The following is a 13814-nucleotide window of genomic DNA, read 5'->3' on the forward strand; positions in this document are numbered from 1 at the left end:
AACCCCAACTCAGAGGACCCCAGAGGAGTCAGATACCCCAAGCAATGGAAGGGAAGAAAAAGAAGAAGATCTGGAAAAAAATAGGTGCAGGGAAGCAGAAGCACACATGAACCAGCTATCCATGTTATCCAATGGGTTGGTGGCTGCTCACGAGCAGGCCACAGGGTTGTGGGAGCATAGCTCCTGGTGTTCGTCTCAGGGCAATGGGGGATCCGAGTTAGCACCGAAAGTACACCTGTAGCGGCTGCTGGGTGCAGGGTGCTGTTTTGGCATTGGGTGCCCTATTTTTAATGGGGATTCGCTGGTTGCCACAAAGACTGCAGGTTTGGGGACGAAGATATTCTGTAGGTGACCAATGGTTGCAGAGGTAAGTTGGGATGCCTGGGGATGCTGGGGCACAGCCGGTTGGGCCAGGTAAGGTAGTGGGATGTCGGGTGTAGGGGTGTCTTTAGGCTTCAGGTTTTTCTCACCAGCTCTGGTTGGGGTCAGGGGGATCCACCAGAAAGAGGCTGCAGGCTTCGCTTGGAGATTCGAGGCCAGTCAGAGATCACCACATCTCAGGATCGCGGGAAGACCTCCTTGTGGTGCAGGGCCACTCAAACTCCGGCGTAGGCGTCGGGTGGAGACTCTGGCTTTTGGCTGTGGCCAGAGTCTGTGGGTGAGGAAATCCGGTGCTCACCGGAAACAAAGTCTTGGATTTGGAAGGCAGGACAGGTCCTTCAGGTTCGCGAGGCTGTTGGCTGAAGGACACACCTGGATTTTACTGGAGCAAGGTCAAGGTAGGGACAGGCCAGTAGGGCTGGGGCCACGTCAGTGGGTGTCGTCCTCTTCTTAGTTTCAGCATGGCTTCTTCTGTCCTTTTCTTCTTGGTCGGTTCTTGTCTGCAGAGGTAAGGTTCAGGGGTGCCCCCAAATACTAGACTTAGGGTTGTTACATTTAAGTAAAGGTTGGGATCAATGGCTCCCTTCCTTGGGGTGGGTACACCCTTGATTATGCATCCTCCAGTGGGAGGGGGGCATATGCCTCTCTCTGGTTGGCTGGGTCCCCACATCTGCAAGATGGCGGGGGCTGAGAGTTGTGTTTCACCTCGCCACCACCACCAGAGGGGTGGGGTTGGAATAGGTGGGCACAATTATCTTCCTCACTTGGTTTTCCCACCCAAAGTGGGGGTCTGAACCGGTGGGAGCCAGTTCTTGGAAGCAACAAAGGGCTGTTGTAGCTCACAAAGGCGGCAAGTCTTTGAAGCTTCCCCTTCGTGGACCTTGCCCATCCTGGGGGAGGAGGCTTGCACCTCGTCCCAGGATGTGCATTGTTTCAGACCACCGAGAGCAGCAGGCTCTCGACCAAGGGGTCCAGAAACATGCCTTAAAAGTACCATGCAAATCTTTGAATGATATACACTGGCTAGGGACTGGAAATTTAATAAGAGCGCAACACGTAATGTTCACAAGGCCAACTATGTGAGGGTTATTCTGTGGAATGGCACGTGTGGGCCTCCAACATGTTGTATCTACATTAGAAAGAGGTCCCCTTTCTAGCCGGGTCCCTAAAATGTTGTATGCTTCTAGATCTGGGACGGAGTCACACGGGCAACTCCAGTTGGAATGCAGATTTTGTTTTTTTATCAAATCACATCATGGATTGGCAGCATCTAGAGGCAAGTTTCATGTAAAGGCAAAAACATCCAGAAACAAGCAAACTATTTAATGCACAGTAATTACAGTTGGAACAAATCAACAGTTATTGTGCCACCTGGGATTCAAACATTGTATCTTGCTATAACACACAAACTGGATTTACCAATTGAGATGGAGAATGTAATTCTTCTTACATTTGCAACAGACTTCAAATTTTTTTTAAATTGACGTTTAAAGTCAGCCATGTCAAAGAATTCAGTCTCCTCATCTAAAGTACAAAAAAAAAGAAAATCAAAAAAGAAGACTCAAACAAATTACATACACATTACACTACATAGCCAGAGATATGACAAAGCTCTGCTCTCTCAGTGATTATATAACTAGTCCCCTCCAACATTTATACTAATTCAACTATAAACTTTCAGCTACGGTATTATCATTCTAGAAGACAAAGTGAACAAATAAAATTGACCACACCAATGTGCGCTTATGGGAGGATCATCTCTATAAAAAAGGCATTCCAAGAAACAAGTCACTTACCTTTCATAACGCTCTTTCTGGTGGATACTACTATGTAACTGCAGATGGTTCATCTCAGAATATTCCCCAGGTAGAAGAATGGATCTGGAGAGGTTTTTCATATCAATGCTCTTGATTACTGCTAGTTGGCTCCCACCAGCCTTGAAGTGATGGACCGGAGCAACAAAAGCACTGCCTTCATTTCCACATTCACACCCTCAGACTTCGAGGATGAACAACTGCTGGATAAAGGGTGCTTATTATTACTGTGGGGCCTTTTCACATTAAAAGGAGCGCACTCCGTGGAACAGAGAGGAGCAAGGATGGTGAGGAATCTACAGCTAGAGTATCCACCTGAAAGAGTTACCAAGGTGAGTTTGGTGTTCTCTAACTGCAGATTACTCACCTTAGAACAAATACCAAAGCAGAACCTCCCCAAAGAGGAGGGTATGTGTACTGGAATCAGATCAGGTGGTCTTGTAAAACCGAGCTGGACCTGGCTATCAAGGCAGTAGTGCTTTGTGAACATATGCATCGATTTCCAAGTCGCTCATCAACTAAGCCTGATTTTATTTGCTGAAAGGAAGCATTGGCTACAGCTTAAGGTGAAACAAGGATTTAAATAGACAGCCATGGTTTTTGGATGGCCTATAATTTGATGTACTAATTTTGGGTGGTCGCTCGTATTTACATTCCGGTCAACTTCTCCGCAAATTTTGGGGGATTGTGTGGATTTGTTAGTCAAGCTAGGTAACTTGTTCTTAATGGTGCATTTTTCCCTCAATCTGATAGAGAGATGTTAAATGGTTGAACCAGGATTATGGGCTTACATTCAACTCTAAATTTGGTTGGGCCCTTGCAGCCCCATCTTACGATCTCCCAGAATTTCATGACATTTTTAAGAGTTCTTGCATCATGTAAAGCTTGCCAGGGTGTGAGTATGTTTTTTCTTTTTGTATTTTATCAGATACTGCATTCTGTATTGCTTTTTTAATGTTGTGAAAATACGGTTTGCTGCTATTAGACAGTCATCGACTATTCCAAGGCTGATTACAGCAGCCTTTTTAACTTTAAGCATTCCACATCATATCAATCAAGGCAGAATGTAGAAAAATTTCAGGGGATGACATGGGCTTTGATTTTTCTAACTGGAGCAGTCTGTTGCTGTAGCTCTTCAAATTCTTGCAATTGTAACTCCTACCATTTCCAAATCTATATTTATGACCAGAGCCAGCAGTGTCACCCTTTTAGTGTTGAAAGTCTTTTTTGGTGTCATATCATTGATGCCATCAATGTTCTTCTGGATTTTGTTTCAAGGCAACATTTATATGGATACTAGATCCAAGAGTTAAGGATCATGATCGCTTTCAAATCTTTGTTGCACTTTCATACCAACAAGGTGCCATGCTTCGATGTTGATTGCCATATAAACAATGACAATTTGCAATGTCCAGATCTAAATGTGAATTTGGGGATATTGTCTGGAGTTCGGCCATTCAAAGGACGTGTGCCTCCCTCAAGAAGCATTTCAAAGATACATTCACCTTTCCTTGCAGTGCTCTCTCAAAAGTGAAGAAATGTTCCATACGCGGTCTTCATTCTTTGAGGCATCAAGCACTTAGGGGTGCATTTTGGAATTTAAATCAACAAATACAAATAATGTTTATTTTTAACCGTACAATACTCTTTATGTATACTTTTTAATGGCAGCTTCATTGGCTCTGCCAACCTTTTTGTAAGGAGCTGTTCTTTGAATAGCAGTACATCAGGTTTAACCTGGGCCCCCTCGCCTATAAACATTCAATGTCTTATGTGGCCACACCATATTTCTTGGCTCAACGTTTTTTATGTCCTAACTGGTTTTGGTATGAATCACTTCAGCATTAACAATACATGAGGTTCTAACCCAAATGTTCAAACCTCCTATGGGTCTGCCTTATTTTGTTTATTAGCAGGTGAAGTTCAAGTTACTTACCTTCGATAACAATGTACCTGGTAGAGACGATTCTAGCCGCAGATTCCTTAACGTAGAATTATCCCAGGCTTGAGACTGGACCCGGAAAACCTTTCTGCCACACCATCGCTGCGCGCTGGGGAGTGGGCACCACGTGACTCCGCCCTGACATAGTCTGCATTTGTGACATCAGCGAGGATACAAAAGTCCCAACCCCAGCACGCCTACGTCAGTTTTCTTCGGAGAACTTTTCCGTGCCACAACGCTGAGCCATCACAAACAAAACTGTGAGAATACTGAAACAGTGTGTGAAAAGTACGAGTTACTTACCTTCGGTAAAGATGTATCTGGTAGAGACGATTCTAGCCACAGATTCCTTAACGTAAAATTATCCCCAGGCGTGAAACTGAATCCGGAAAATATTCTGCCACAGCATCCCTGCGAGACGGGGGCGGCACCACGTGACTCCGCTCTGACGTTGTCCGCGTTCGTGGCGTCAGCGAGGATACATAAGTCCCACACCGGCGCGCCTACCTCAGTTTTCGTCTGAGAACTTTTCCGCGCCACAACGCAGAGCCATCACAAACAAAACTGTGAGAATACAGTGTGCGAAAACCCCGCTGTACAGAAGGGAAAGAAATGAAAGGCGAGGAACAGTACCATCCTGAATAGTGCCAGGCACAAAGGCACCAAGTCTACAACCAACATAACAGCCTCCCTGGAGGCAGAAAGTATGGGAAAAAGGGCACAGCAGACGAAGATGTCTGCCACCACCACCCGGAGCCAAGAAGGGGTCCAAGGCTAGAATGGAAGAGCAATGACAAGTCATCTCCCAACACCACCAGCAAGGGGGATCCCCTAAAAAGAACCAAGGATCGAGACCCATCCAGGGGACCTCAACCCAGAGGACTGTAAGCGTCAGAAGTGCAAGCAACACAAGGAAGCAGGGTACAAACAAACCGTCCATTAGAGACCAAATGCATGGTCACTGAAGCACCCAGGCATTCATCACCCAATCACCAAAAAGAAGAAATGGAGCAACAACAATGGCAACAACAACAACAACCAGGCGAGCGTCCTCCTAGGGAGGGAGTAAGAAAAAGGCACTCGCAGAGGAACGTTGTCCTGAAGCAGGCGAGTGTAGAAGACTAAGAAGGGTCCTCGCAGAAACAGGGAGGAAGGGCGGGTCGTGAAGGAATCTGCGGCTAGAATAGTCTCTACCAGATACATCTTTACCAAAGGTAAGTAACTTGTACATCTGATAGAGAATACTAGCCGCAGAGTCCTTAACTTAGAATAAATACCCTAGCTAAACTCCAAGGGGAGGATGGTCTGCGAGACGTCCTCTCCATCTCAGACAAGTACAAGACCCCCAGCAGGGGACCAGTCACGGGGACAGGGCAATATAGCCCCGTCCACCGCAACAGGGGATGAGTCACAGGCCCTAGGCTGAAGAGAACCTCAGCATCATGGAGTAACACCTGCCCCACAGGGGACGTATTAGAACGACAAAAGAGGGCAACCCAGCCTTCACCAACAGGAGAAGCAAGGGTAAAACAGAGGATGCCAAAGCACCTCAAGCCCAGTCAACGTACCAGGGACCTGCACCGGAAGCCCCATGGTCCGACAACGCAGAGGAAGAAGAGCCACCTACAGACTCCAAGGAGTAGAGGCAGAAGCACGGCAAAGCCCTCCACCGGGAACATACCCAGTGACGACAGAACAGAAGAGCAGGCGGGGGCAGCCAGCCGCTGACAACGCTACGAAACCAAACGCTCGGACCATGTCGGGCTCGGAACAAGGGCAAGGTCAGTAAACCGCCCCGAACGACCCCGCGCCGAGGACAGAGGGGACTCGGGAAAGCACCCCAGGTCCCTGCCTCCACTCGTGACTCCACCGGAGCTGGGGAGGAAGACTCCTGGTGCCGAAACGGCACAGGTTCGGCCTCTGGTGAGGCAGCTGCCTGCTCAGAAGACCGAGTCGGACTTGGGGAAAGCCCGGAGTCACAGCGGTCTCCTGTGACGCCACAGGGAGCCCCACGTAGGCGCGTCGGGGTGGGACTTATGTATCCTCGCTGACATCACGAACGCGGACGGCGTCAGGGTGGAATCACGTGGTGTCGCCCTCCCGGCCCGCAGGGATGCTGGGACCAAAAGGTTTTCCAGGCCCAGTCTCACGCCTGGGGATAATTCTACATTAAGGAATCTGCGGCTAGTAGTGTCTATCAGATTGATAAGTTACATATTCATGAAAATCAAGGATTTCTACAGCCCACGGTTCGTGCAAACAGGAAATGTCCTGTTTTTATAAAAGTCAACCAATTCTTGTCGCCCATTTCTGACTTTAGACCTATGTTCCAAGCTCGGGATTTTCGTGTAAGGCTTTTATGATGCTTCGATCTACTTGTCATGGACTTACTTTGTGTTGTAAGATAGATTCTCCATTGTGAAGGTGCGGTCGTAGTTGTAGATCACCGATCAATGGACAACAGAAATTTTTGTTCTCTATTACACCATACTGAAGTGGAGTGGCTTATTTGGTTTGTATGACTCATTTGGTTTAAATTGGTTTTATAGTTTTCTCGATTTTAAACGATTTTGTGGTTTTTGCCCTTGGTACAAGATGGTCACTTTATTAACTCAATAGATATTGTTTCCCCACTTTTGATTTTCAGCTGGGGTGTGTGGATCAACCTGTACCCAGTCTATGTGGGAATGAAGAGTGCATGCTGTACTACACAACAGTGCTGGATTTTGATTTGCAAAAGAAACAGTTTGATCACATTTTATTACTTAATTGCTTTGTAGCCTTTCCTGATTCTTGAGACTTTGGCGCGTCAAAGGATTGTGTAGTATATCGAGGTATCTTTGTTGTAATTGAAGGCAGAGAAAGAAGTTTTCATCTTTTGAAAGCACCTTGAGACCCTCACAGGTGAGTAGTAGCACTTAAACACGTGATTGATCAAATGATTGATCTTTTTGCGACATCAACTTTCAATTTATTTCTATAAACTTTTAAATTCAACTTTTTCCGTTTCCTTTGTATCTTTTTCGAAGAAGTTGATGCTATCTTAATATTAGATGAGTGAGGGTTTCCTAGTTCTTTAATTGACGCTCCCTTTGTGACCCAATGGTTTAACTGCGCCCAAGCCTAATGAATGGGCGATACTGCCTTTAAGACTGTTGTTGAACATACAGATGCTGATTTTTGGCCAGTAGATGGATTGGTTGATAAATGTTGCCTGCAGTCTTCTATAATGTCATTTATTACCATCAATACTTCAGTAATTTTGATTTTGTTGTACTCCTTGATTGGAATTTGTAATTAGATTTTCCTTTTCAGCTAGCTCAACTGCAGCTATACCGCGATAGATGGTCACTATGGAAGTGCTTGGTAAATTCTAGTTGAGCATCACGTTTTGAGGACTGTTATACTCACATCTGCAATTATGTCCAGAGTTTTAACCATGACCTTCATTTACTTTTAATGTCCTACTTTTAAATACTGAAAAGTACACTGTTAACTCAATAACACTGTGCCCAGCTAGCACTCCTTGCAGAATGTGTTCATTCCAAGTAATCTGCATTCATGGTCTTCTACATGAAACATAAATAAAAAAAATAGACCTTTGTTCTTCAATAAATGTTTTTCACATTTATGTTGATTTTATCATGCAACAGTCGCCAAACAGCTTTATCTGACAACCTATACAGCTTCTATAAACAATTGCGTTACATGGAATTCACCCACAGTTTCAAGACATTTTGATACGTTTCCACCCTCTATCTTTCATCCACACCACTTCGAGTCACCAGATATTTACTTTGCTGGTTTATGGAAGGACAAACAGTCTTGATGCATATTCCATAATTTTTTTCCAACTACAGATTGAACTCACTTCCCCTGATGAAGGGCTCAGTCCCGAAATGCATAGGGATGGGATACACAATGTATAATACAATCAACAGAAACTCCTGAGGCGGAAGCTGGGAGCTGTTGTACTTTTAAATATGTATTGTCTTTACCGATCGCACTTCTCTTAATTTGCCACAGAGACTTTTACCGCACTCACCCTCTACCATTCAGCCGATTTAGGCGCTGAGTGCCGCACGACCTCGGAGGCAGCCAGGGGAAACGAGCGGCCATCTTAGGAGGCACGTAGGGTGACGGGCTAGTCTTTTTTCACGCTCAGCAGACCCATAAAGGAAGGTGGGAACGCGCAGGCGCCAGACTTAGAAACTCCTGAGGCGGAAGCCGGGAGCTGTTGTACTTTTATATTTGTATTGTCTTTACAGATCGCACTTCTCTTTTAATTTGCCACGCAAACTTTTACCCCACTCACTCTCTACCACTCAGCCGATTTAAGTGCGGAATGCCGCAGGACCTTGGAGGCAGCCGGGAGAAACACACGGCTATCTTAGGAAGCACGTAGGGTGGCGGGATAGTCTTTTTTCGCGATCAGCCGACTCAAAGGAAGGTGGAAATGCTTGCGCGCAGCAGGCGGCGCCCCAAAGGCAAGCCTGTCTGCGCCCGTCCGAGCCCAGAGGCCACGGACCCTGCTCAAAACCAGGTAGAACCCACCTATCCTACGTATATATCCTACTCTGCTGACACATAGTACAATATCAAGGCCTGTGAACAAGCCAAATGACGTTCAGACTTATGTTGCCCAAAGAAGTTCCCCAGCACTCTGGAAGGCCCGGTAGCCTGCAGACACTTTTCCAAGCGATCCGTCTGTATCTAATCCGCTGTCATCTAGGCTTCTGACAGATCACTTAACAGAGGGCCCATACAGCATCCTATGCAATGCACGTTCCTTAGCTAAACACCCTTTCGAAATATGGGACCTGATTACCCCCCACTCCCCTGAAATTTGCTTCCTCACGAAAACTTGGCTGAATCCCTTCGAATCATCCCATCATTAATCTAGCCATCCCAGAGAACTACAAATTCCTTCACCTGGATTGGGTGGGTAAAGCAGGAGGCGGAATAGCCTTCGCCTTCAAGAACCATCTCAGGGTAACTTGGCTATCCACCCTAATAAATGAGAGTTTAAAAATAGGAATCTTTAAGGTCACCTCATCACCGACGGAAAGCTGGAATGGAGCCCTAGTATATCGGCCCCCCGGCCCTAGAACCGATTTCACGGATAAACTCATAGACTATAAAGCCATACACGCCCTCGCATCAAATAATTTCCTGATGCTGGGAGACTTTAATTTTCATGGTGAAACACACACAACCCATGAGGTAAACAAACATATTACTGGCTTAGAGAATCTTGGTCTAACCCAAAGAGTTAAAGGCCCAAAACATTGGGCTGGCCATACATTGGATCAAATTTTTTCCAACGATGACAATTTAACCTGCGACACTCCTCTGCCCCTCACCTGGACGGACCACTCTATGATAAAGTTCTCTATTCCAAATCCTCGCCTAAAAATCTTGCCTCAGACTGTAAGTATAAAACATTTGGCCCATAGACCATGGCGCAACCTCTCCTTAAAGGTCTTCGACGAGGTGTTCCACATGGAACAACAAATGAATGAATTAGAAGTATCTAAAATGTTCATTTCCTTTAACAAGTCGTTTGTGCAAGCCTTAGACTTGGTAATCCCATTAAAAAATAACCCTGGCCTAATTCCAAGGTGGACATTTGCACCCTGGTACACTGCAGAGCTAAGGCAGGAAAAATATTCCTGTAAGCAACTAGAGGGACGCTGGCGAGTGAGTAAGAACCCCCAGAATCGACAAGTGTATAAACAAGCCTATCCAGCTACCATCAGAACCTAAAGTCAGCTAGACGTACATACATTTTGAACCAAATTGAGCTCTCTAGCAATTCCTCCGAAGCTCTCTTTGACATAGTTAGAGACTTTGTATCGCCACAAGTTTGTAAACAAACTCCTTTGGAAACCCAAGAACTCTGCAATTCCCTAGCAGCCTTTTTTCAGGAAAAAATTGTCAACATCTTCTCTAACTTCCCATCCTCTTCCACGTTAAATCAGAGACCTCTGGTCTACCCTGATGGACCCAGAAAAATGGTAGATTACTCCCTTGACTGCTTTATACCTGCTCACTGGAAGAGGTAACCAAAGCACTGTACTCGGCTAAATCCGGCTCATCCATAGATCTTTGCCCTCCCAAAATCATGGCCCTTCTGACTTCCAGCTGTGCCCCAGCCATCCAATTTTTTTTAATCAATCTACACAATCTGGAACCATACCCACAACCTGGAAGGAAGCATTTGTACGCCCCATACTGAAAGAACCCTCAGCAAACCCCCCGGATCTTGGCAACTACCGTCCAATTTCCCTGCTCCCCATTACTGGCCAAAATGTTAGAAAGTATTATTAACAGGAAACTGAGCAGTTATCTTGAAACCAACTTAATCCTGGACCCCTCACAATCGGGCTTTCGCCTGGGTTTCAGTACGAAGACTGCATATTAACCCTGACGGACTCTTAGGATGACAATAGATGCAGGTGGATCAGCAATACTGATCCTTCTCGACCTCTCCGCGGCCTTTGATACCATCTCCCACACAAGGCTCACGGAGAGGCTAACCTCCTGTGGCATTCAGGAAGTAGCCATAAAATGGCTTCAGAACTTTCTGGTCGACAGAACCCAAATAGTCATCTTGGGCCCATTTCAATCAGATAAAATGCCGTTGGACAAGGGTGTACCTCAGGGCTCCTGTCTAAGCCCTACCCTTTTTAACATTTATATGGCCCTTTTGGCAAAAGCAGTAGAAGACCTGTGTTTTGAAACCATTTCCTACGCTGACGATACCCAGCTGTTCACCTTTGGTCCCAATCCAGAAACCGACAAATCTCGTTTCTCCTAGGGTATATTGGCAATTTCCAATTGGATGACTGACAACTGTCTACAGTTGAACCCCGGAAAAATTGAATCATGCTACTGGGAAATGCCTCGACGATCTGGTCCAACGACTGGTGGTCCTCACAGTTGGGCATCGCCCCTGTGCCCAAGCAGAGTGTAAAAAATCTTGGAGTAAAACTGGACCGATCGTTAACAATGAAGGATCACATAGCAGCCACAATGAGTTACTGCTATTACAGCTTACGATTACTTCGTAAAATCCTCCCTTATATGCCCACTGCTCACCGCAGAACGCTGGTCCAAGCAATGGTGCTCAGCCGCTTGGACTACAGAAACGCCCTGCTGGCAGAAGAGGGTGTGATCTTTCTAAATAAATTACAGGTCATTCAAAATACTGCAGCCAGAATGATCCTAAACATGCAAGCAGGCCCCCTCTCCGAACCTCTGCTAAAACAACTGCATTGGCTGCCGGTAAAAAAAAGATCCTTCTTTAAAATCTGCTGCCTTTCATATAATGCTTTAAATGGCAGTGGTCCTCATTATCTACAAAAGAAAGTGAAAAAACACATTCCAGGCCGTAATCTGAGATCTGGTTCCCAAAAATTGTTACAGATCCCTCGCATCCGTTTGAACCGCATTGGAGGCAGAGCCTTTTCCTATGTAGCTCCCAAGTACCGGAACAGCTTGCCTAAGGCCCTGCGGGATACTCACATATGTAATTTTTAGGAAACATCTAAAGGCTTTCTTGTATTAGACTACGACAGCTCAGGCCCCCGCTATCTGTGATGTTCCTCTAGGCAGCGCCGAGATGCCCCAGGGTGATTCGCGTTCTATAAAAGAGCAACTAACATAACATACATGTGAAAAACGATTATTGAAGAACAGAAATATAATATGCTCTAATGCGGAAATTGTGATGTAACAATGATGACAACGCATTAAAAGACAAATAATTGGTTGAAGAAAGCAAACACAAAGGTCCATTGTTTTTATTTATTTTTCATGAAGAAGACAATGAATGCAGATTACTTGGAATGAACACGTTCTGCAAGGAGTGCTAGCTGGGCACAGTGTTATCGAGTTAACAGTGTACTTTTCAGGATTTGATTATTGAACTCCTTGTGATTAGAAGGAGCTACCCACCAGCACCCAAAAAATCCAAGAAATAGATCAATTGGTTTATAGGGAAAAACCTCGAAGAACAATCAGTGTTCCACACACCATCACACATATCTACTTTTAAATACCACACACCCTTCCACAAGGGAAATAAAGCCTATTAAGGGTGACTTCTAAATATTTAAAAGGAAAGCTTAAGGCATATCCAAACGGGTCTTTTTGACAAATAGAATTTGAAGTTCAAGCATGCAGTCATGTTTACATTGTCACTGTAGATCAAAGGATGCTGCAGTCCACTTGTGACAATTAATTTAAAGACCCTGGGTGCACCTTTGTAGTATATTCTAGGGATTTATAGGTAAGTCAAAGATGCCAATGAGGTATATACTTATTTCATCATGATAAAATGAGGAGCATAAGACCTTCCTTTACCACTAGGGAACTACCTCAAGGCATGTGGGCACATTTCTGGGGGTGGGGGGAGGGCGGGGGGATCTTCGGATCCAATCTGATGCCTGGGGAATATTCTAAGATGAGGAATCTGTGGTTGAAAGTATCAATCAGAATATGGCAATTATGAGCCTTGGAGAAAGGGAAAAAAGTCAACATCCCTGGTGAAAACACAGAGGGAAAATAACCAATATCAAATAGTCATCATTAAATACAAGCATTGGCAAAATGAATTGGTCTTGCTTTGCTAATGTTCCAAAATAACCGCTGTTGGCTTCGTCAATTGCTGAATGTCTTAAAAGCGGTCAACATTGCCAAAGACAATAGATTTAGCCAGCTTGAAGCGGGAAAATTATGGTGGGTGATGGAGAATATTGGACAAGAGGCAAAGGAAAGTGCTATAGGACAAAACATCTGGATCTTGCCAAATTTGCCATCCAGCACATGCTGCAGTGGGAAGAGTGCTGGGAGGGAGGGTGGAGATGTGAGTCGGGGAGCTTCCAAACAGTGGGACAACACCCAGACCAACTCCAAGCCCACAATCTGGTGCCTGGAATACCGCTAATGATTACTGTGAGCGAGGGTGTAAAAAGAAAGATGAAGTGAAGTAGGTTCAGGGATCGAGGGCAAAAAAAAGCACTAATGCACAAGTTACTTACCTTCGGCAACAATATATCTGTAAGAAACAGTATTTAGTATTAGATTCCTTACCTTAGAATATCCCCAGGCGTCAGACTGAATCCGGAAAATTTTGCCTCGCAGTACCCCTGTGCGTCGGTAGGCGCAGTCTGCGGCTCCGCGTCCTTCGTCAGCGTCGTGATGACATCGGAGTACTTGGACGCCGGCCTCGCGTGCGGACGTCAGTTCTTATACACAGCTTTTCCGCGCCAGAAAACGCAGAGCCATGATAAAAACCAACACTGGTGCCATAAAACTAGGGCCCTGAATGGGGATGACCTTAACCCTAGATATCGGTTCGCAGAACGGGGAGGATGGGTGGGGCGGTAAGGAATCTAATACCAACTACTGTTTCTTACAGATATATTGTTACCGAAGGTAAATAACTTGTGCATCTGAAAGAAACAGGTTAGAATTAGATTCCTTACCGTAGAATAGATACCCCAGCAATACCAACTCCGGTGGTGGGTCTGCGAACCAATGATGACACCAGAAAGTCCTGGAGAACGGAACAGCCGAAAAAGCCTTTTCTCCGGACTTGGCTGTCCAGGCAGTAGTGTCTTGCGAACGCGTGCAGCGAGGTCCACATAGCTGCCTGACAGATGTCCTGCAAG

At 45.5% G+C, this 13814-nt stretch overlaps 1 protein-coding gene across 1 annotated transcript in view; it reads right to left on the reverse strand.

The window, feature by feature from the left end:
• Positions 1-13814, reverse strand: part of CENPN (centromere protein N) — a 334623-nt gene that overhangs the window by 226162 nt on the left and 94647 nt on the right. The window contains exon 6 of the mRNA XM_086945091.1: positions 1832-1905. Within this exon, the coding sequence (XP_086801217.1) occupies positions 1832-1905 (74 nt within the window). The remainder of the gene's footprint in view (positions 1-1831; positions 1906-13814) is intronic.

Source organism: Lissotriton vulgaris, chromosome 12 (assembly GCF_964263255.1).
Source record: "Lissotriton vulgaris chromosome 12, aLisVul1.2, whole genome shotgun sequence".
Taxonomy (NCBI): Eukaryota; Metazoa; Chordata; class Amphibia; order Caudata; family Salamandridae; genus Lissotriton; species Lissotriton vulgaris.